Source organism: Sminthopsis crassicaudata, chromosome 1 (assembly GCF_048593235.1).
Source record: "Sminthopsis crassicaudata isolate SCR6 chromosome 1, ASM4859323v1, whole genome shotgun sequence".
NCBI classification, from domain to species: Eukaryota; Metazoa; Chordata; class Mammalia; order Dasyuromorphia; family Dasyuridae; genus Sminthopsis; species Sminthopsis crassicaudata.
The window spans coordinates 97,168,973-97,195,004 of NC_133617.1; the positions used below are offsets into that span (position 1 = coordinate 97,168,973).

General features: G+C 35.5%; 1 protein-coding gene across 1 annotated transcript in view; it reads right to left on the reverse strand.

Annotated features, from left to right (window-relative positions):
- TG (thyroglobulin) overlaps positions 1-26,032 on the reverse strand; it is a 375,444-nt gene that overhangs the window by 163,446 nt on the left and 185,966 nt on the right. Inside the window, 3 exon segments of the mRNA XM_074265101.1 lie at positions 792-1,011; positions 4,520-4,684; positions 6,788-6,922. Of these exon segments, the coding sequence (XP_074121202.1) occupies positions 792-1,011; positions 4,520-4,684; positions 6,788-6,922 (520 nt within the window).

Consider the following 26,032-nt stretch of genomic DNA (forward strand, 5'->3'; position numbering starts at 1 on the left):
AAAACGATAAAACCTCCTGTCCTCAAGGAGTTACATATTCTGCTGGGGAAAACAATGTACATATATCTGTGCATATACATAATAAATGGAAATATACATAATAAATGGAAATAATTATAAGAGAGTTAAATATGGGGTAGTTGAGGACAGAAGTCATTAATAGTGGAAAGAATTAGGGTAGACTTTATGTAGAAGATTGTGTGGGAGCTTGAGTTTAAAGGAAGAAAGGGAGACATTGCAGGTATTGTTATTATTGCTGTTCAGTTGTGTCCAACTCTTTGTGACCCCATTTAGAAGTTTCTTGGCAAAGCTTCTGGAGAGCTTTGCCATTTCCTTTTCTGGTTCATTTTAGAGATGAGGAAACTTAGTCAAGTTGGGTTAAGTAACTTACTCATATTCACACAACCAATAAGTTTTTGAGGTCTGATTTGAACTTAGGAAGATGTGTTCTTTATTGCAGGTCCAAAAGTCTATTCACTGTGCCTTCTAGCTGCCCATTCTAGGTCTGTGGATGGTGATCATGATTGCAAAATGCTTTTCTTCCATTGTCTCATTAGATCCAAGTTAAGTGTTCTTTCTACTCTGCTGCAATTTCTTTTACTACATAGGGCAGGGACAGATTGTGGATGACCTGATTGTCCGGCAAAAAAAGGTAAACTCTACTGAGACGGCAAAGGGAGTCATAGAGTAGTTCATGGGCAGAGGAGTGACAGATTAAATTTATGATATAGAGTGCCAGCTTCTTGATAAAAAAAAAAATCACAAAGCTTCCCACCAATGGAATCCCTTACCGTGGCACAGTGGCCTCCCAAGAGCCAGTCCAGTTAAATGACTCTGGTGCACCAAATCGCCTTTGTGCCAGTGGTGGGGTTGCATATGGAACTCCAAGGAATTGAACGATTCGTTTCCACTCAGCACCCACTCGAATTGCCTTAGATCTGCCTTTCAGAGTCCCTTGGGTGGCAATGAACACTGTGGCTGTGTTGTTAGTGGAGTTTAGCATGGAGATACCTGTAGAAAAATGGCAAAAATAAACATTTCACCCATATTGTTATTTCTATTGACATTTAATGACAGAAAAATGCTATACTTTTGAATGATAGAATCTTAGAAGGTACTTTAGAAAATATCTGATTCAACTCTAATTTTGAAAACATACCAATACATGGACATGTGGAAGGTTGGCTCTGCATGACTCCAGAGGGCAGAACTAGGGTTAGTTAGGGTGGAAAGTCCAAAGAAATATTTTCCAGTCAAAAGAAAAACTTTTAAACAATTAATTAGAATTATCTCAAAGGACACACAATGTGATGCTGTAATAATCCTCTTATTGGTTCTAACATGTACACTTTCTCTGCTGAACTAATCTGATCTCTAAGTTTCTTTCCAGGTCAGAAATTATTCTATGAAATTTTATGAGGCCGGGACACAAATCAGTACTTTTATTCCCCCAAGGGGTTTCTAGCATTGGGTATTCAATAGAGGTACTGTTGGATTGAATTGAATGAATCACAGAAAGCTTAGCCTGTTTCTTTTATGGCCACTTTACATAATGTCATAAATGACTATCTGCACCTTAAATATTTCCTTGAGTGGAATTCAGTATCATTTGATAAATTAATGGACATATACACTGGCATAAGAGAGAGAGCCTTAGATCTGGAACAGGAAGATCATAATATCATCATGGTTTTTAGGGCTGGAAGGGACAGTAAGATCATCTAGTCCAATCCATTTCTTTATTACAAATGAGAAAACTGAGGATAGGGGTGGGGGGTGAGTGACAATCCCAGAGGTGGCAAATGGTAGGATTGAGAGTCAACTCAGTTTCCCTAATCAGAATCTCCCCTTTTTTCCTTATAGTCCATGGCCTTCATACAATATGATAGTGTTAATTTTAACACTACCTTACAAAGTGTTGTGAGGAAGTGTTTTGCAGACTGTAAAACACTACAGAAACCTGAATTAACATTGTTAATTGGCTTGTGCTTTCCAACATCCCAATAACTTAGTGATCACCATCTGTTCTTCTGTCTCAAAAGTTATTAACCTGAGCTATGACCAGAAACATCAACTCAAGGACTAGGAAGATCCAGCGGTCACACTTGTACATTTCCTGGCATTACCAACTATTACTCCTCTCTCACCTTCATATTCAAGCCTATTCGGTTTGAAAATCGAAGATACTTCTAAGCATTCACCATGTAAGAGCACTGTCTGACTCCCACAACCCCTGGAGGCCTGGTCTGTTCCAGGAGAAGTTGGTTCTTTTCTGGAATCTGACAGAGGAAGAATATGGCAGGGTAACTTTCAACTTTTTTAATTAAGAATTTTAAGAGGATGCAAATTTGATTTCCCACAGACAGCATTAATTATCACTTCCTTCAGAGCTGTCAAAGTGAATCTTAATCTAGTGTATATCAAATAGACATGTAAAATATTAGATGAGCATTTCTGTCCTTTGACAACTGTGATAAGTGCTGTAAGGATCTGTGTGGAATGCAGGTGTTAACAAGATGTTGGTAGCACTGGGTTTTTAAAAAAAATTAATTAAACAATAGTAACTAGATGGCTCAGTGGCCAGAGTGCTGGACCTGTATTCTGGAAGAACTGAATTTAAATATGGCTTTAGTCACTGGTATATGTCACTGTGTGACTGTGGGAAAGTTACTCTGTCCTAAAATGGGAATAATTATAACACCAATTTCCTCAGGTTGTTATAAGGATCAAATGATATTTATAAAAGTGTTTTGAAAATCCTGAAATGATATACAAATGCTAAAAATTATTATGTGACCTAGAATATAGAATGCTGGACTCGGGAAGATTTGAATTTTAATCCTGTCATGGACCTTTATTAGCTGTGTGACCCTGGGCAGGTCACCTCATCTGGTTTGCCCCAGTTTCCTCATCTGAAAAATGATCTGGAGAAGGAAATAGAAAACTACTCTAGTATCTATGCCAAGAAAACTCGAAATGGGGTCACAAACAGACCCACAAGACTGAAAAAACTGAACAACAATGACAAAACCCACATCCTGAAAAATGATGTAAAGTTCCTTTGTTGCATCTGAAACCAATTCTTATCCATTCAAGGATCAGAGATCTCCATTTGGATAGGCTCTCCCTGGGGTAGGTTCTAGTGATCCTCACTCATTCTAAGTTACTCTTATTCATCCATTAGCACTCTACTATGTACATAGTAAATGCTTATTAAATGATTTTTCTTCCACTTACTCATTCATTCACTTCCACAGATCCTTCACAGAACAGCTGCTCCCCATGATGGAAGCTTTTCCTGTAACCTTTTAAAGATACTTGGAGAATCTTCAACAGATGTGGCTGATCACTGCATAATTGGCCCACATGATTTTAAAGTCACATCTCCTTAATGGTGCCACATTATTCTATATCTTGCACAGTTCATTAAGAACATTCAGTATAAATAAAAAGTGTATTGGTTGATTTTACAGAAATCTGATGTCTCCAACTCAAGAAAGTTTATATTATGGAATAAGGGATAGTAAGTATTAGAAAAAATATTCTAATATGTTCTCCTAGGGATCATATATACCTCACTTAAAGGCGAGAATGGCATCTGAATTCCAGATTTAAGAGTGTAGAAGCAGAGGGTGCTTCCCTTCATTCTACATTTAGTTCTTTCCTATTCTTTAAAGCCCAACTCAAAGACCAGTGATCTCCATGAAGCCTTTCTTGATCCTCCCAGTTAGCTGCAGTTTTATTTTATTGGTAGTATAGTAGATAGCACTCTCTGGATATTGAATCAAGATGATCTTAGTTCAAATGCAGCTTTAGACATTTATTATCTATGTGACCCTATGCAAGTCCCCTGACTATTTCAGGTTATCCATCTATAAAATCAAAATAATAATGGTACCTACCTCCCAGGATTGTTGTGAGGATAAAAATGGGATCACATTTGCAAAGCGACTTTTCAAACCTTAAAATGATATACAAATCCTAGCTATCATCATCAATATTACTATTATTATTATCCCTCTACAAGACTGGAAGCTTTTTGAAGACAAGGACTGCATCAAAAGTAAATGTGTATGTTTCCCATTACCTACAAAAATAATATCAGAGTAGAGTTCTATCAGTATAAAGGAGGATAGAAAAAAAGGAAGAGACTTCAGCATGTTGAGGTAGAGGTAGTTTATTGTAGGCATGGAATCATAGGTCAATAATGGAGGCTAGAAAGTAGTTTAGACACGGGAACATTTGGATATATATGCAGTAAGTATGAATTAAGCCTGCATGATCAGATTATGAATGGCCTTGAATGTCAGTCTAGTTGAGGAGATATCTTCTTGCTACCCTTCAAACAAAACCTCATAGGTATCACTTTATTCATGCTTTAGGAAAATAAAGTCCTCCAGGCTTGTCAGATTTTCCATTCAACAATAAAATGTCATCCCATCCTGCTGTTTCCAACCACACTCTTCATCTAGTAGACTTATAGGTCAAGCCTCTTAATCCACTAACATTCTTAGTTTACCTTTCTTCCTGTAAATGTAGGTAGCTTCCTCTCGGAGCAAGAGTCGGCAGCTGTGGCCCTGTAGATCGTGCCTGCAGCTGTAGGTATCTGGATAGAACACACAGCGGAGAGATGTAGGCCAGACTTCTAGGGTTGTGATGTGGCAGGCTGGCTTCTGGGAACATTCTGGGAGAGAAGAGAGACAATAGTGAGAGGAGGACAGTGTTCAATAGGATAATGCTAAGGAACAAAAATCAAACAGGGACGTATTGATCCCTATATCCTTGCTATCCTGCTATAAAACATGAGAATGGCAGTAATTATAGTATTAATAATATTAATTAGCATTGATAGTATTAATAACACACACTTGCATGTTATCATGAATAATATTACATATATAATATATTACACTACTATATCGTGATATATACCTATATCTATATAACTGTTTTTATTATAAAGAATAAATTATCACATTCTATCCCTTAAATCTGTTAATTTATATTTGTGTAAATAAAATAGAAATATAATTAAATTATTTTAAATGATAAAATAAATATATAAATATATAACCTCAGAACCTTGAAATAGTTAAATGTGTTATAGATTCTATTTCTGATTAACTTATCACTCAAATCTTTTTGCATCTCAATAACATTTCTATTCTATTTCCATTAAGGCTCTGTGAGATACTATATGTTTTGTATATCATAGGTAATTAACAATTACTTGTTGAGTTGAATTTGATATTTCCTTTGACAATTCTAATGCCATACAGGATTATATATTTCATTACATATACATGACAATGTATATGTAATGTCTACCATTAGGTGCATTACCAATGCCATATTTTAATTGTCATACAAATACAAACCCTCTAATCTCTTATATAATTTAGCCAAATCTTAAAATGAACCAAGAATATATAGGTGGAAAAAGTCAGGACATTCTATGGTGACTCAGGGATTAAACAAGTTAGATAAAGTCTACTGAAATTCCTCCATTTTAGGACCAGAAGAAGGAAAGTAGTCTGCTTTTCTATAGAGGAGTAAACTGAGATCCAGATAAAAGAACCTTGCAAGAGAGTTATTTGCTGGGGTTTTCAATATAAATCAATTCAGTAAACATTATTAAGCACTTATTATGCAAGTCAGTTGAGGCAGTTTGGAATTGTGAATAAAATAGGTGGAGAACCAATGTCAGAGTCAGGAAAATGGGTTTAATTCCCTCCTCTGACACAGATTGACTATGTAAACCCAGGCAGGTCATTTAACTTCCAAGTGGCCACAGGCAACTGCCTCAAGGTACAGAATCTAGGTAGTAGCCTAAAGTCTATATCAGTGAAATTATTAGTCCAATAACCCTTCTTTCCCCCTTTTTCAAATGTGCAAGACACTATGCTTTTGTATTAATCCATCAGTCTCTTAATTTCCTATAAGTCTGTGTATCATCATCATCATCACCATCATCATCATCGTTTTTGTTGTCATTGTCATTATCATAAAAAACAACAAATTGTTGTTCTTGTTGTTGGTCATTCAATTATGTCCAATTTTTTGTGACCCTTTGACCATAGCATACCAGGACTCTCCACGATCTCCCAAAGTCTGTCCAAGCTCATGTTTGTTTCTTCCATAACATTATCTTTCCATCTCATTCTCTGCTGTCTCATTCATCTTTTCCTTTCTATTTTTCCCAACATCAGGATCTTTTCCAATGAATCCCATCTTCTCATTATATGACTAAATATTTAAACTGCAGCTTGCTTTAGACCTTCCAGTGAATAGTAAGAATTGCTTTTTTTTTTAAGTATTGATTGATTTGATCTCCTTGCTTTCCAAGAATATCTTCTCTAGCATTCAACAATTACCATTGTTATAATGCTTTAAGGTTTACAACACAGGCATTATCTCTATCAGTCTTCATAACAATCTCCACTATACCATTATCTTTCTTTTAAATTATTAATTTCCTCTTAAAGATGGAGACAGTGAGGATGGAAGAATAAATGATTTGACTTGCACCATAAAACTAGTAGCCATCTCAGGCTGAATTTGAACTCATATCTTTTTTATTACAAGTCCAAAACCCTATCCAGTATGCTACTAGCTGCCCAAATGTCAATGCACAAGCTTGGCTCCTAATCTTTATTTTGGGAATTCAGTTCATTCTAGTGACATCATTGTGCCAGATTCAGAATCCCAAATGATTCTTGCACGAGGTCATACCCCAAGGTAGTTTGAGAGTCAACATTCTGAAAAGCCTGATGGCAGATTTTCTTACCTGACAGGCAGAGGTCTCTGGCAGTAGAAAAGTTGCTGGAAGAGTCCAAGCTGATATGGGCTATATCAAAGTTCATAATAGATGAATCAATGAGAGCTGAAGAGATGTCCAAGTTTTGCCATGATTCCAAAGAGACTAAGAAAGAGAACAGATAAAATGAAAATGAAAAACTGGATCCAGAACAATAAAATGGTCAGGTGGACAAATGGCTCTAAAACTACTCAACCAAGCATATGCCATGTCTCTTTGTGGTGTTTATTGTATTGTGATCAGAGCACTGGATTCTGCACCATAAGCCCTGAGTCTGAAATCTGGTGCTACCAAATTATTAGTTTGGTTACCCTGGGAATATCACTTGATATGAGTCTATTAGTTTCAGTTGTTTCAGTCATATCTGACCCTCTGTGACACTCTCTGGGGTTTACTTGGCAATAATCCTGGAGAGCTTTGCCATTTCATTCTCTGGATCATTTGCTCCTTAGATGAAGAACTGAGTCAAAACAGATTAAGTGACTTGGCCAGGATCATACAGCTAGTAAGTGGCTGAGGCTAAATTTGAACCCAGAAATAAGTCTCCATGATTCCAGACTCAGAACCCTATCTACTATACCATCCACTGTATTCTATCTTGCTTAACTAAAATAAAGATAATAATAAAGGTTACAAAAGCTATTGTGATCTTTGACAATCTTGAGAGGAACTACTTCCAGGAATAAGGAGAAGATAGTGCCACTTTTTTTTTCCCCCATGAGTCAGACTTCGTCTAGAGTACTGTATTCAATTCTTGGGGCTACAGTTGAGGAAGGGTATTGGTAAATTGGAGAACATTCTTGAAAAAACTTGAATGATGAAAATCCCTGAGTCAATGCTATGAAAAAGATGTATTGGTGGAATTCAGGATAGGTGGGGGAGAGAAGAATCTCTCTTGGGTGACATGATAATGATATTCTAGTATCTATAACTACTCTACAGAAAGAAGGGACTAGATTTGTTCTCTTTGGTTCCAGAGTGAAGACTCAAGATTGATGAGTGGAAATTTCAAAGAAATAGATTTAGTTGTAATATGTGAAAATATTTCTTAATAGAGCTATCCAAAAGCAAAATAGGTTACTTCAGAAGATAAAGGTCTCCTCCAAATTAAAGGTCTTTAGATGGAAATAACAGGTATGTTATAATGGAACCTCATTTAATTAAGTATTGGATTAGATAGAGTCAAATCTTTTTCAATTCTAAATTTCAGTGATTTTGTAAAACTTACCCTTCCTATCTCATGGAGATGTAGTAAAAATAAACTAAGATAATATGTGTTTATCACTTTGAAAATGAAATGCTATATAAATATAAACTATTATCATGTTGACTACTTCTCTTCCTATTACTCCAATTACTACTACTACTACTATTACTACTCCTACTCCTGCTCCTCCTACTCCTACTCCTGCTCCTCCTACTCCTACTCCTACTCCTCCTACTCCTACTCCTACTCCTCCTACTCCTCCTCCTCCTACTCCCTCCACTCCTACTCCTTTTATGGACAATGTATTCCCTGAAAAGCACTAGTATAAAATTCTTGTTCCCTTTCCTGACCTCATTTTTAATCACCCACTATGATTTTTTGGTAACTAGGGTGTTTAGTCTATAAATATCACTAAACATCAAAATCAGTCATCTTTGCTTCAGTTCTTAATGAAAAAGGACACAAACGATTCATAAGCATACATTAACAAAATACAGAAATTTTTATCAACCTATCCTTTTCATTATAATATCTTAGGACATAAAAATAACAGTGGAAAGGCGGAACCATTTTCACTTTCATATTCATCTGTTAGAATTTGTGGTCTTCAAAAGCAGGGACTAGTTGGCTTTGTTTTTTTTTTTTTTAATCTGTTTGTTTGTTTGCTTTTTAGTATTTCTTTGTATCCTTAGGACTTATAAGGCAGCCACCTTGGTATATAGTAGAGACTTAAATGCTGTATGACTTGACTTGTTCCTAGAGAACTAGGGATTAGTGTGTTGCACCTGAAGACATAAGCAAACTCCATGGTGGTATGGTAAAAAGGATACTGCTCTAGTTTAAAGATCTGGTTCTATCCTTTATAGTGAGCAAGTGATTCTGAGCAAGTTCCATAGTACTTCAGAGCCCTGGTTTCCTTTTTTCTTCAGATGAAGCTAAAAATCTTTTAAAGCAGCTAGGAGGCATAATGAACAGAGTACTGGCCTTGGAATCAGGACGACCTGAATTCAAATCTATCCTCAAACACATACTGGTTGGTTGACCCTGGCAAGATTCTTAAGCCTGTTTACCTCAGTTTCTTCATCTATGAAATGAACTGGAGAAGGAAATAGCAAACCATTCCAGCATCTGCCAAGAAAACCCTAAATGGAGTCATAGAGTCAGACAGGACTGAAATGACTTGACACAATAATACTTCAACTATCTATCTCATACCATTGGAGTGTTTGTAAAGTATAAAATAATTTGTTTTGTTAATTTGTAAAGTTAAATAAATGTAAGCATCACTATTAGTTATATATCTGCTTACTGCCTTAAAAATCGATCTTTTTAGCGTCAACAAGAGGAGGAGAATCATCAAGAGTACTAATAGCTCATATTTTAATTAACTCTTTGCAAGATTCTCCCAGTGATAAAATATGACTTCAGATCTGAGAATTTTTAATAAGTATAGAAGGAGCATATTCATGTAGCAGGGTAAGATGGCACTGAACACTGGGTGCTGATCTCCTTCAACACAGGAAATTCAGAAGTCCTATGGAAGGACTCTGATGAGAAAGTGAGTGTTTAACTGAGGACCCATGAATTTAGAATGCTATATGTCTTTATTTTATGGTTTTTTTTTAAACATTATCCTGAGAAGGAATCTATCCATAAGCTTTACCAGACTGCCAAAATGGTCCATGACAAAAAATTTAAAGAATCTTTGAATTAGAGGAAAACAGTTTTCTTGTATCCACTTCATATCCCCATTTGGGAGTTCCTTGGCAAAGACACTGAAGTGTATTTTCTTTTTCCATTTCCTTCTTCAGCTCGTTTTACAAATGAGTAAACTTAGGAAAACATCCTGAGGTCATTTGCTCAAAGTCACTCAGCTAATATAAGTGTCTGAGACCGAATTTGAACTCATGAGGATGAGTCTTCCTGATTCCAAGGTTCAGTGCTTTATCCACAGTGACACCTAGCTACTAAGAGGAAAATTAGTTTAAAAACAAACACTGGAGATAGACTGTGGTCTGCTAGTTGGGAAGTAATGAAAGAATAAATGATGGTGAGACATTCCAGAAGACAGAGGTAGTTTTGTACAGATCACCCTGTGATCCAGGGGTGGGTTGATAAGTGTTAACAAGCAACATTCCATTATATATAAAATACAATTACAAAAAAACTTTAAAATATAATTTATTATTAACATTTTCTTTATTATTTTCATAAGTTTAGGCCAAACCTAAAAGTTGAATTAAAGCCCTGATTACCAAGGTCTAAATAATCATACCAAAAATTTAACAAAATGCTTTTTTAAGCTGGTAGGAATAGGTTCCAGTACATGTGGGCATGCAATCCCATTGATGTCACTCAGAGCTTTATAAGGGTTTCTCTGATCATACAGGTTTTCTGAAGACTCCAGAGTATGCAAAGCTGAGGACATTATCCTAACATATAGGATATGTTTAAAGCAGCTAGGAGGCATAATGGACAGAGTACTGGCCTTGGAATCAGGAGGACCTGAATTCAAATCTGTCCTTAGATAGAGGATAGATGGAAATTAGGAATTAAGATGCCTAAAATGGCATCTTAGGTTTGGTTTGTTTTTGTTTTCTTAAAATATCCCTTGCAATTCTTCATTTCTGCTCTAAGATAAAGAAGTATTTCTGAAGTAGGAACCAAACCAAGCTACCTATTTTGAGATGATGATCGCACTGCAATTTTGGCTCAGGATGAAGAGTCAATGTTATTTCCATTTCAACATGTAGGATGTCAAATGGCCAATTATGGTCTTAAAATAAAGAACTTGGCTTTAGAGTGGGTGTAACTTAATGTCTAGGGATGATGATTGTTACTAAAGAGTAATTAGAGCATGGCCAGTGGAAAGAACTGAACGTGGAAAATGATCTGGGTTTCAGCACGAGCTTTGCTTCTCATGGATTGGCAAATATCTTCATCTCTCTTATTTGTTGTTGACTCTGGAGGTTTCATCTTCCTTATTTGAGAAATGAGGGTATTAGGTTAGAAGTAAGGCTTCTTCTGCTGTAATATTGCAAATGATGAGCATCTAACATTGAAACCTACCTAACCCACATCAGTCACAAGGCCAAAAAGATCAAAATTTTTAGCTTTCTATCTCTTTCCAGACTCCATTCCTTTGAGGAACAATATGGTATGATCAAACTGTACTTGTAGAATAAAGATTTGAATTTGAGTTCTTTTGCTGACATTTATTGCCTTAATGGAAAGAGATAGGGTGTCATTTGGAATCTTCTGTAGTCAACTCTTTCTACCAATGTAGGTACCGGGGACAATGAGCTTTTTTTTTTTTTTTTTTTTTAACTGCCTAGGTTATTCACATTGGCTTGACTAAATGGGGTGGGGGGAGCTTTTAAAAGCTAGAATCAGTATACCACCACCAGTAGAGAGAAATAGGATAATTAAAATAACTTTTTTATTTGGCAGCAAATAGTTATGTTCAGTCATTTTTCAGTCATGTCCTACTTTGCGACCCCATTTGGGGTTTTCTTAATAAAAATACTGGAGTGGTTTGCCATTTCCTTCTCTAGTTCACTTTACAGATGAGGAAATTAAGGCAACCAAGAGGAAGTATCTTGCCAAAGATCACACAGGTAGGAAGTGTCTGAAGCCAGATTTGACTCATGAATCTTCCTGACCCCAGGACCAGCATTCTATCTACTGTGTCACCTAACTGCCTGTAGATGGAAAATACAAATGCTTTATTTGTAGTGAGACTTTACATATGGGCCCCTAGGTTAGTACCAGAGAGTATCCAGTGCCCAATGGCTACCTATCATCACTACCCTATCTTAACTGCATGGAGATCATATCATATGCCCTTAACTTTTCTCATTTTATTTTGCAAGAAATCAAGAGACATATGGCATGGAGAGCCAAATGATAAAAAAAAAATTCTTAAGAAACATTAAGTAAGGTGCTTGTAAAAAAGTAAGAAAGTATTTCTTCATTGTGTCTCTCCTATTTTAAATGTGCCTTTAATCTAGGAGTAGTTTTACTTAGATATCTTGATCAGTGTGAGACAGTAGAAGAGCAATAACCTGGGAGTCAGAGAATCTTCATTAGAATTCCAGTTCTTCCATTCAATTCCTTATACTCTTGTAATCTTCTCACTGAACTTCCATTAGTCCCAAGTGAAAATGAGGGTTTAGGACTAGATAATCTCCAAAATTTCTAGATTCCTAATCTTTCTATGTCATACAAAGCCCCAACTTGGGCAGGGATGATAAAAGCCTTTGTCTCACTCAGGGTAAGAAATTTACTAGGCACTGATAGTACTTGAGTAAGAAGCTCAAAACAACTGACTGGTTTTTGTTTAATTTTGTTTTTGTTGAGTTGTTCCAATCACATTCACTCTCTATGACCCCATTTGGGATTTTCTCAGCAGAAATACTAGAGTGGGTTGCCATTTTATTCTCCAGCCCATTTGACAGATAAGAAAACTGAGGCAAACAGGGTTAACTAACTTGGTCCCACAGCTTTTAAGTGTCTGAGGCCAAATTTGAACTGGGAAGACAAGTCTCCCTGACTCTAGGCCCAACATTGCATTCACTGCACCACCTCTCTGCCCATTGTTTTCATTCAACATCATTGCTTTTACCCATATGGGGCTTTCATGTTTTATGGAACACCTAGAGAAGACTCTACTTCTGCTGATGAAGATGGGAACCAAACAATGAAAGGATGAACGCTTTGCCCAGTGTCACATAGTAGAGATTAGACTTTATCCCAGTACAATTAGGTGACACAGTGGGTAGAGTATTGTGCTTGAAATCAGGAAGGCTCATCTTCCTGAGTTCAAATCTACCCTCAGATACTTCCCAATTATGAGACCCTGAACAAGTCACATAACCCTATTTGCCTTAGTTTCTCCATCTGCAAAATGAGCTGGAGAAAGAAATGGCAAACGACTCCAGTATCTTTGCCAAGAAATCTCAAACGGGGTGTCAAAGAATTGGACATGACTGAAGTGTCTGGACAACAACAAAGCCTTGATCTCCAAGTCTTTCTGCTTCTGAGGCCCTTATTTACTTGTATCTAGCTTGCAGACAACACTAATAATGACAATGACAACAATAATGATGTGGAAGATGGTGAAAATAGGAAATAGGAAAATATAATATTGGGGACTGAATCTGTAGTGAACTTTTCTTTCACTTCCCTAGCCTCCTACTGATATACAAAAAAAAAAATAAAAGAAAATAAAAATGTAGCAATGACTCTAGATCTATGGTTTAAGTACCAGTTCTGTCACTTACTGCTACTTAGTGGCTGAACTGGAACTAGAACCAAGATGCTATTTTTGTATTCCTTTATTTGATTCTCAGCTTTATTCAAATGGGATAATTCTTGAGCAAATTAGGTGTAAACAGATGTGGGTCAGCAGAATCACATACATAGCATATATTTGGAAGACTGCTGCTACATTATTAAAAGAGTAACCACTTTATAAAAGAAAGGGTCGTTTTTGTTTTGGTAAACTGGTCAGTCTCTCCCTAGTTAATCTATTTAGTGAATTATGATTTTCTTTCTTTAGGGATACACTTTTTTTCTGAAGGCCATAGGAGGGCAGTTGGGTTGTAGCAGTGAAAATTCTATCTTTGGTCCTAGTCACATCCTAGAAGTCGTCTGCCACATGTAATTACAGCCTTTTGAAAGCAGCCAAATCCTGAACATTTTATTTTGAGATTACAGGCATCCCACAGAGACAGCTCCTGCTTTGTTCAGGTGTGGGCTCTGGCTGTTTCTGAGGGAGGTGGAAGCCACAACCTTATTATAGATCCAAGCCCAAGGGCAGTTCTAAGAACTCTACCCAAAGATAGTTCCAAGAACGCCAAGCATGCTTTCAAGTTTTCTTCCTAGTTAATGGTCAGATGTTCCATTTTAGTTCTCTAAGTGAAGGCATGTGTGTGGGCTTTTGGAAAGCAGGGGGCAGGGGCTGTACTAATAATGTAATGAGGGGTCTTATATTCAAGATTAGTGGGGACAGCTAGTGGAAAGAGGAAACTGTGGGATGAGATCTGTGCACAGTGGGCAAGAGTTCTGGACTGAAGTGAACATTCTTTCTTTTATTCGAAGTATAGCCAAAGATGACCTGATCCATTGGGACTGTCTATGTTTAAACTGATATGTTTCCCTTCTCATCTTCCCTTTCTGGTCTCCAAAGCAGCTCCAACTTGAAATGAGAATAATAACAATTTGAATTAAATTCTACTTTATCTTTCTCCTTCCCCTTTTGTTATTGTTCAGTCCTTTTTCAGTCATACCTTATTTTTCATGTTCCCATTTGGGGTTTTCTTAGAAGAGATACTGAAGTGGCTTGCCATTTTCTTCTCCAGATGAGGAAACTGGTGAAGTTACTTGTTCAGGTCACGTAACTAGTATCTGAGGCCAGATTTAAACTCAGGAACATGCATTTTTCTGACTCCAGGCCTGGCATTTTACCCACTGAGCCTCCTACCTCAACTCATTGAGTACTAACCTCTTAGAGTAAAACGTTTTCATCATAGAACTTAGAATGCTAAAGCCAAAAAGGACCTTAAAAATAGAATATTATAAAAAGAAATTAAAGCTATCTATAACCATATGAAAATACTTTAAATTATTGGATTAGTGATTAGAAAAATGCAAAATAAAACAAATCTTGAGTTACTACCAAAAATAGAATATTATAATATAGCATGTAATGTAGAACACAGAGATAAAAGGAATTTAGAACACATACAACTAAAAATAGAATGCCAGAGATGGGAAGGACCGTAGTATATAAAATGTTAGGTCCTATAAGAGATGAAGAGATGAAGAGAGAAGACTATAACCATGGGGAGGCAGGAAATATTGGAGACAAAAATTTACAACTTAAAACATAGACCTATTGGATATAAATTAGAAAATATTTTAGAGATTGTCTTGACTATTCCACCAGTTTTACAGTTAAGGAAGCTGAAGGTGAGAAAGGTTAAATCACTTGCCCAAGAATACACAGAGAATAGGTGATAGAATCCAGACCAAAGTTATGTTCTTCTGACTCTTAGCTTTATGCTTCTTTTATCATACTGTTTCCAAAATCATCATTGTTTAGAGCATACCGCTAAGATCAAAATATAATCTTGACTATAATAATTGAAATTTTGGACTTTTTTTAAAGCTTTTCAGAAGGCATTTCCTATGACTTTATTCCTTCATGTATGACTGTTTTTTCCGATCAACTGTATTTGAAGATGCTGTGATTAATAAAGCTAAAAAATGACTAGCGTAACACATTTGCATTTTCCAAACTTAATCTATTCGCTGTTCACATTGCCTTACAAACTGACCTTTCCCCAAACTTATTTTTAAAAACTTGGCTTCATATAAGGAAAATATTCAGAAATAAGAATAGAAGTAAAAAGAATAAATACCAAGGAGTACAGCCTGTTTCTACTTCTAGTTCATATATACGACACTGCTCTTCCAAAGTGTCAATATGGTCCCAAAAAGCAGAATTACAAAATATAATTAGTGCTGAAAGGAACCTGAATGTCCCCATTTTCTAGTCTAGAAATATGTAGCTATTTTTCCTCAAGCAATTCATCAGAAAAAAAAACAACTGGACATCAATATGAGTTCACATGAATTAAATGATATTATAATGAAGAAGCTGAGGCAGTAGTACAGACTACTCTCAAAAAGTATGGTATCAGAACTATAGGTGGCAGAGTCTTTGATCTACCTCGCTCTGGAGAGACAACAATTGGATTATGATTCTAGGTATCAATTTTTTTTTTAACAAGGAAGTTTGATAAACTAAAGACCATCCGGATCTCTAGAGATAATCCTTCTGTACTAGGGACAGCCATTGGCCTTTCCTTAGTCCTCAAGTCTTTCTTGATGTCTCTGCAGTATTTACCATTATTAACTACTCTCTACTCCTGTGATATCCCTTGGTTCTCCCAATACTGCTCTTTTTCTCTTCCTTCCTATCTGACATCTCTTTCTTAGTCTCTTTTTCTGGATCATATGCAATCCAAGACGCTGACCTAAAATCTTTTCTTTATTACTCTATACATTTTTCCTTGGTGCCTTAGGTTCCCACAGTTCAATAATAATTATATCTACTGAAATAATTCCAATATCTACCCACCTCCCTGTCCAATTCTGGTTTCTTGAGTTTCAGTCCTATATTGCAGATGATATATATATATATATATATATATATATATATATATATATATATATATGTATATATATACACAGAGAGAGAGAGAGAGAGACACACACACACACACACACACACAGAGAGAGAGAGAGAGAGAGAGAGAGAGAGAGAGAGAGAGAGAGAGAGATGAGCAGATGCTCATTGAAAATTTCAAAATGTATGTCCTGTAGGCATCTTATTCAATATGGATAAGACAAAATTATTATTCCAGATAGATGAGCCTACATTCTTTCTAGAAACAAATATTTACAATCTCAGTCAGAGTCTTCCTCAACTCTTCACTCATCCTTTCAAACCTATGTATTATCAATGGTCAAGAACTGCCAATTCTACTTCTACAATATTTTTCATATGCATTTCCTTCTTTACAGTCATATATGCCAAGCTCTTATTTAGACTATTTCAATATCAAAATTATATTCATTGCATCTACCCAGCCTTTTTCCAATTTATCCTTTGCAGAGCTGTTAACTTAATATTCCTAAAACACATGTAACTAAATAACTTTCCTAAATCAAAGCTTCCAATGACTTTTTATCAGGTGTGCAGCTCTAAATGGCTACCTGATTGGTACATTGTTAACACAAGCATTTATACCTTGTCTATTGCTATATACCAGGACCTAATTAGTTGTTTGGTTGATTTTCTAGTCTTAATAAAGCCACAAAGAAAATGCTAAGAAAGCACATCAAATGTAAAAGCGTATCTAATTTAGAGACAGTTGATAAACATTTACCAGCACAGTTCTGCTCCCTATTATGTCTTAGCATGAACTACAAATATCTCTGGTATTTAAAGACCTTTGCAAGCTGTCACCAGCCTATCTTAACAGTCTTATAAATTTTGCCCCTGCACATTCTCTATCATCCAAGGAAACCATCCTTACTATTTCCCAGACATGACATTCAACTATCCATCTTTTTGCCTTTGCATAGGCTGTTATCTTATAAGTAGGAGGAACCTCTACTACATCTCTCAAATGTAGAACCCTTAACTTTCTTAAAAGTTTTGCTCAAACATCATCTCCTACATCAGACCTTTTATAATTCTCTAAACTACTTCTTCTTCTCCCCATTTTGTCTTGTAATTTACATATAGGACTACATGATTTTTGGTCCTCTTAAAGAACAAAGGAGAAACAACAACACAAATCTTCCACAAATAGAATGTAAACTATTGACCCTAAGGATGGTTTTCATTGTTGTTATTTGATTTTTTGTTTGTTTATTTGTTTTTTTTGAATTTGTATCTACCATGTCTTGTGAAGACTTGGCACATAGTAGATATATACAAATATTTGTTGATTGATTATGTCATATGAATGAATGAAAAATCATTTTTCAAGCTTTTCTGGGAAATAAAATATAAATAAACAAGAGAGTCCCTGCCCTCAAGTAATTTGCATTGTTAAGTAAAGGGGAGCTAGAAAGTGAGGCAACATGGAGTAAATACATGGTAGCATGATTTGGAAATGGAGCAGAAGCATTTTTTCCCTTTCTTTGTATTCCTAGCACTTAGTACAGTGTCTAGAAAATAGCAGGGTGTTTAATAAATGCTAGTTGACTGTCTGAATGGTAGCCTGCGATAGTCCGGTCTAGCTCCTCTGAAAGGCTCAGAATAAGTCCTTGTCAGGATAAGCAAAAGTCCTTGCCCCACATTGTGGACGCCAATTTGTAACGTGCTGTTGTCTCCAGAAACTGCCGATCACTCTCTGCTCTAGGCCAGAGTTGAGGCGGCTCTCAGGAGGAAGAAGTCTCTCCTCTAGACCAGAGAGCGATGGGTAGTTTCTGGAGACAACAGCACATTACAATAGCCTGATTTCAGGCAAGAGAGGAACAGAGAAGACTAAAAGGAGTTGTACAAAAGTTCCAAAAGATTGATCAGTGAACTATGTAAAAACAGACAAGGTGGTAACTTGGAGACAAAGGTTTCAAATCCCACCTCTGGGTGTGAGATGTGAGCTAATCACTTAATTTCTTAGTTTAATTTTCATTATCTGCAAAATGTGGACAATAATGGCTGTAATGTCAGCCTCACAAAGTTATTAAGAGGATCAAATGAAATAATCTGTGGGTATATTTAATTCATTGGGGGAAAGTGATAACATGTAGAAATCACTTCTGTCACATCTACTAGTGAATGATAGTTGAGTGGCAAATACATTGACTAATGTGAACTGCTAGTCTAGCAAATCTTTCGATTTCAAGAGACCAAATTAGAACTTCTTTTATCATGAGGAAGATGTAATTGCATGAGAATCTAGAACCAGAAATAAGAGAGAAGAGGAAGCTTTGGGCACAGCCAATTCTTTAGAAAAGAACTAAAAAAAAAGACAGTTAGTCAATGAAAGTAGGGAGGGACCAGGACTGATAATATTCAGTCTTGTTTCATTGAGATCTGCATTGAAGTTCTGGGTTTAAATTCTACTCATTATAAAAATTATAATTTCTATATGTCCCCTCCCATACTTTTTTTATAAATTAAGAAATATATTTCATTAACACTTTTTGTTTATATCTAGATCATTTTGGGGGGGGATTAGTTATTTTAAATATTTGTAAATTTCCCTGGTGGGTAAATCAGATGGCCCCAAAAAGGATCTGGGGGCAGTAAAAACCAGAATATGATCCTAGGGGTCAGGCTTTGAGGCTCTCACATGGAGGAAAGGGATAGGGGGAAATTCAGAATATTCCATTATTTGTTGTTCAGTTGTTTTCAGTGATGTCTACCTCTTCACAACCCCTTTTGGGGGTGGTTTGCTATTTCCTTCTTCACTCATTTTACAGATGAAAAAATTAAAGCAAGTAGGATTAAGTAACTTTCCCAATAGACACCACTACTCACTAATTATGGGACATCAGGAAAGTCATTTAATGTCTCTGTGTCTTGTTTCCTCCTCTACAAAATGAATGCAACTGATCTCCAAGCTCATGTTGCATTATTCTTATCTTAGATACTTCTTGTTCTAGCCAAATTCACTTTTTTGTCCATTCCCCCTTTCATCCTGACATTTCCTTCCCTCTATCATTCATTCAGCTCAACACAAGCCCTGCTCATCTCTCCCTGTTGAAATGTTTTTCTTCTTTCAAGTACAAACTCAAGTGCCATTTCCTCTAAGAAGCCTACATTGATTCCTTCATCTAAAATTTTCCTTTCCCTTTTTAGTTTTTTTAAAGCATGTTGTCCAGATTTCTTCTTTTCTTTTTTACACCATTCCTATCTATACACATACTTCTTATCCCTTCATTACATTTTAAGGTCCTTAAGGTCAGAGAATATAATTTTTCATTTATATATTCTTAATGCCTGATACCTTTCTATCTAACATTCAACTAAAACATTCTTTATGTGTTATCTTTCTCTTTAAAATGTGAGGTTTTTTCTTTGTTTGTTTGTTTTTGTTTTTGTTTTTGTTTTGTAAGGAATGAGGGCTATCTGAATTCTATATTTGCATCTCCATTGCTTAGCATACTGCTTCACATTTAAATAGTGCTTAATAAATGCTTTTTGATTTATTCATTCACAAAGTAGGTAAATGATAAAAGTTTCTTGAACTGAATTATGTCTAAGGTCACTTATGTGCTCATAGTCTATAATTCTATTTAATCTCTCTAAGCCTCAATTTCTACATTTGTAAAACAGATTCAATACCCCCCTCCTATCTTACATGGAATTTTTGAGAGGAACAAATGAGATAATAGATTTATAGTTATTTAAAATTGTAAAACCTTGTACAAAGATGATTATTTATACATGTTTTTATGTTTTGGATTCTATTTCTCCTAAACCAGTTTAAATAATATGATTTGAGAGAAGTATGCAAAACAGGAAAGATATTAAATTTTATAGTTTCTCTTCATCTTATGCTCCACTGAGTTCCTTTTGTCTCTTCTTAGTATTTCTTGGTTGCCTGCTGCTTGATCCATAGTCCATTCTGCTAGTTGCATGCTACAATGCATTCCTCTATGGGGTTCTCTATGGGATGAAGTTTCATTTTGATAGTGAGTTTTGAAGAACAGTCAAAAATCCTTCATTTGAATTCCTGTTAACTCTGGTCAAGTCACATCTACTTGAGTTTCAAATTTTTCATCTATGATTCAGTTTCTTCACCTATAAAATGGGAACCTTAATAACTACATATTATTGTAAGGGGCAAATAAAATAACAAAATTATTTGGTAACTAAAATAGGGGTGGACAGACAAACTATCAGTTATCTCTGGGAAAGAACCTTTAATGAAATCAACATTTGCAAATGTAGGGAAGTGCTTGATGAAAGAAATAGTTATTCTAATATTCATTTTACCAGAAAAAGGAATTTATTATAAACATCTACCCATATGTTTCCCTTGAGACAGCAAGGTGATACAGTGGATATTGTACTAGTCTTGGAGTTCTTCATACAAAGCAGGCACTTAATACATGTTTGCTGAATGGATAAACTTGACAAAGTTGTTATTAATGTTTCAAAAGTCTGACAATCTCCTTTAATGCTCTCTTTCGTAATTTAGAAAAGCAATTACTAGATATGATTTGTTAGAATTAAATATCTTTCCCTATTGAATTTAATCTCTCTATATTTATTCATATAATTTAATGTAAATTCTTGATCTAATATCCTAAGATATAATTTAAAAATTCAGTGATATTGACTAAAGGAACCCAGAATTGCTAAGAATTTAGATATCTTGGACAAGAAATTGAAGATGAGAGACACAGATGGTATTTTCATCATCGCTACTCATAGAAGGCAAGGGATTCAAAAGAGAAAGGAAGATGTGTAGAGTGAACAGATGACTTAGGAGAGTATCTGAGGATGCAATTGATATTTCTAGAAAATATTTTCAAATATGGCAATTCCATGTTCCTGATCAGAAACACAAGGTACCACAAAGTGTATTTGACTGGACTCTTTCAAAATTATATGAAAAAGCGATAAACTAAAAAGAAAGAGTTTAGTATAAACTCCATATAGACATCCACCACACTAGATATTGTAGACCAGAAGTTCTTAACTTGTTTTCTTTCTATGAATGGATTTCAGGATGGGACTTAAAAATAAGATTAAAAATAGGAGGGAAAACAGGGGGAAAATACATCTTAATTTTCACTAACTACATAAATGCTACATAACTCACTACCTAAATTCAACTGGAATTTAGCATTTAATTATAAATATAGACAACAAACATTAATGAGAAATTACCAGACTGCCAAATAAAACAAAAAAAAAAAAAAACCTCAAACTTAAAAACTTTTGTCATAGACAATAGATAAATGTAGGAAGGATGACAATAGGAAAACCAAGAGTTTCATGGTAGGTGAAATCAAAGAAAGGAGCCAAAAACAAAACCTACATTCTCAAAAACATATGCATAAATGTACGAAAGGAAGAAAAGTAGACTATAAAGTTTTATATGAAGCCAATTTGATCTTGTAAGTATCACTGAAACTGGGATGGATGACAACTCATGACTAGAATGTGATTAACATTATACAAAAGTAACACGTAGGTGGTTTTGGAAGATAGACAGGACCTAGATCAGGGAAGTATTGTAGAAAACATTGGCATAACCGTAAACATTATAGCATCAGAGTATACTACTATCCAGATGGACTAAGATATAATTAATGAGGAGTTTGGAAAACAGAATACAGACCACAAATATGCCATGGAGATATAATATAGTTGTATGGAAGTAAAGGAGAGACAATTTCATTTGTTCAGAGTCTACTGAAGTTCTCTCTCTCTTAAAATCAGGAGAACTAACAATTGTGTTACTTCCTTAATGATAATTTCATTATTTGAATATTGGAGGAACTGTCAAGAGGAACATCTATTTTGGATCTTATTATTGTCAACAAGAAAGGATTAGATGCTGATAGAAGGGTAGGAGTTGATTAAGTTAAGCAAACAACCATCCCAACACACTTAAAGTAACTAACAAGATTCTTTATTTGCCTTAAAAGGTATCAATATCTTTATGGAATCAAAGCCTTTAAATCATGGTATTGAATGATTTCATTCAACAATCATGCCCCATGAATATTTTATAAAATAGCAATATTATTTAGCTATCTTGTCAGTTTAGTGGTAGAAACCATTATAAGAGAGAACTTTGCTGTCCTCCATCTTCAAGCTTGATCAAAGGATTTGGAATTTTCCTTAGCATCCTAGCAGAATTCCTAGAACAGCAGTGGCTGGTGGCAATGTCTTTATGGAGAGTTGAAAAATACTAACTATACTGAAGAAAGACAGTTTAAGGATTCAACAAGGAGCCCACTAGAACTAAAAGAAAGTCTCTCATGAAGAGACTATAAAGGAGAGAAAAGAGATTCCAGCAAAATGAGTTCAAGTTATGGGTTATCCCCTTTAATACATCCACTTTAAGTTATAGCCTTCTTTTCCCTGCACTGTGTATGCACTTATGAGAGAGATTTGCACCAACTGTTCTTAGCATATCATCTTAGTAAGTATATGTTTAAAAGGTAATTAAACCAATTCCAATTGATCAATGATGGACAGAATCAGCTACACTCAGAAAAGGAACACTGGGAAATGGGTGTAAACTGTGAGCATTTTTTTGTTTTGTTTTGTTTTGTTTTGTTTTTCTTCCCAGATTATTTTTACCTTCAGAATACAATTCTTCCTTTGCAACAACAATAACAACAAAATTCTGTTCTGCATATATATATTGTACCAAGCATATACTATAAGATATTTAATATGTATGGGAATGCCTGCCATCTAGGGGAGGGGGTGGAGGGAAAGAGAGGAAAAATTCAGAATAGAAGGGAGTACAAGGGATAATGTTGTAAAAAAAATTACCTATGCATATGTACTGTCAAAAAAAAAGTTATAATTATAAAATTAATTTTTAAATCCAAAAAAAGGTAATTAAAGTTGACTAACACAGATGATTATGGGGAAAGCATGCTGGTCCATAAGATTAAAAACATTAGAGAAAAATACTACCTAAGCGTCTTAGCATCTCTTAGAGTCCCAAGGTAAAAAGTTGCCTTCTCCAAAACCCAGAATACTAGTACAAGTAGGTTTAAGAATTGAGCCTAAAATATTAGCTATCATAGGATGGGAAAAATAGGAACTTTGTAGAAAATTGTTACTCCATTTCAAATTATATGTTAAAGAAAAGAAGTAAAGCTAGATGCAGTCTAACACATTTCCTGGATTATGGAAGATCCTTATTTGTAAAATAAGATGATTCTTGTGATTATAATTAAATAGAGCTATTATTATATAAGTGACCACTATCATGAAGAATGTGTGAGATTAGGCCTTCTCCCTGGCTGCTTCTGGTACATGCCTTGATAAAGAACATGTGTACAAAGAGTCTTCTGGTTGATCCCCACGTACATCCCTGTGCCTTGCCCTACCTCAAATCTCTAATATCTGAAACTATGGGATACCTCAAAGAAAATTAGCCTCTAAGCTAGGAAATGTGGCCCATTCAGTGCCTTTGAAAGGAATGACTGTAGAATTTGGTAGGTATATTATAGTTTCTTCCTTGGATCCCCACCAATCAGTCACCTAAGGTTTCTGCTCATACATGTCAGCAAAACATATGTTCTGTAAGTGAAAGTGAGATTGAATCTCAAGCCCTGGAAGAATCTTCTGCTTTGTGTTTCATTTCATGAGCATGGACAACTGAATAGTGATCAAAAGTGATGTACTTTTCAAGTCTGATGCTATCTCTAGAATTCCTGGGTTTGTCCTCTGAAACAGCTTCTCCCAGGAGAAGATCAGAGAATGAGTAATGCAAAACTGGCCAAAAAATATGAATCCAGATAAATATTTTGGACAGTTACGAAGAAAAATGAAGAACCTGGTATTTGTATCATGCTTTTTAAGTGTTTGTCCATGTGTATTAGGGAATAATTGATATTTAAACATTGTTTTGTGGTGAAAGATATAATTGCTATACTGTAAGCTCATCTACTTGTACATTGAGTATCTTTCTAGAAGGGAACCTTTTATCATTTTGGAGGAAATCCTAATCATGAGCCAAACCTAAGCTCTGTTTTAGAGATTGTTCCCAGAGTATTATTCTAGGGTAGTAGGACTTTAATAAGAAAGAAAGTGAGAGAAGACTTAAACTCCCCTATTTGGGGCCACAGTCCTTCTGAAATGAACTCATGGGTCCACATGAACATTAGAATGTTTTAGCAAGAGGGCATCTCCAGCCTTTGGGTTCAGGTCTTTATATTTCATTATACTTTGTCTCTGTACCTCTCAAGGAAAGAATATTTCTGATTACTCCTTTCAGATGGTCAAGCCATGTTGAATTATGTTTAAGCTGAACATCCACAAAAACCCAATGATAAGCAATTATACAAACAAAAAATCCTGCTGGAATGAGACTTAGAATCTAACAGCACTGTGGAGCCTACACCAAGCCAGAAATGTTTCTCCCTGCATATATGTGGAACACATCCAAATGCTGAATTTCTTTTTTGGTAACTGAAAGCACAGATGGTCTAGTCTCAGACATATTCCTATTTTGCAACTCTTGTGGTTTAAAATCATAGTGGTGAATACAGATCTAAAAACATCATGGCTCTAATTCTATGTTCAGAATATCTAATAGAGTCAGAAGATGCTCAGTGTGTTTGTGTTTGAGAGCCTGTCTGCACGTGCAAGAGCACACGCTTAAACAAAGGGAGTAGAATTTCATTTTGTTTTTGAGCAATTCAAGCCCTAGCTAGTATAATGCTTAAGTAAGTCAGGATGGGTACACTCTCAAACTCAAATATTTGTAACTTTTCTCAGTGTTTGCATGACTTAAGAAGCACTAGATTTGGGGTTACCAAATCCCAGAATCTTAAAATTAATGGGAAATGACTTCAGTGGCTATATCATACAACTTATACTTAAATAGGAATCCTCTTTATTATGTACTTGACAAGATCATCCATAATATATCTAATAAAGTCATCCATAACCTACGTGACAAGGTATGTTAACCTGATAAATATATCCAGCCTTACTTAAAGACTTCCAATGAGGGGTCCCTCTATTTTTTTTTGACATTGGGTTTCCCTAATTATCCCAGCAGCTAGGTTAGAGTCCTACCCCAATACTAATCAACACAAAAGCTTTGTTTTTCCAACTTGAGCTGGTTCACCCTTCTGTAAACAACCTGATGTCTCTCCACTCTTGAGGGTTCACCATCATGGCAGCAGACTTAATGCATATACCCTACCAGCTTTAGGCCTACCACAGAACTTTCAAACTCAAAGGATCCATCGCCTCCGTCTCCTTCAGTAACAGGGATTACATGAATGGGCCTCTATACCTGATTGGGATGCACTACTTCTTGAGGAAGCCCTTTCCACTTTTGGACAACTCTAATTATTAAAAGTCAGAGAACCTGACTTTGAATCTCAGGCTCTGATATTTACTACTTGAGCAAATCGATTCTCTTTATCCTTTTCTGTTTCATTGGATTATAAAATTATAGATTTCTTAGAGGAAATACAGTCTGAACTTAACATTTTAAACACATGGAAACTGAGACCAAGAGCTAAAATGTATTTGTCCCAAATCTCATAAATAGTAAGTGCCAGAGAGTGGATTTGAACCCAGATTTTCTTAACTTCCAATTCAATGCATTTTTTAATTGTGCATGTTCTATTGCATTCCTTCCCTGAACCCACCTAGATCCAAATACTATGAATATCCCAAGGGGCTCTATTGGGGAATGATATTAGTCAACTTGTAGTCTCACCCCCTCTAAATCAGGAAGTCTGGCCATTTAATAATCATAGAT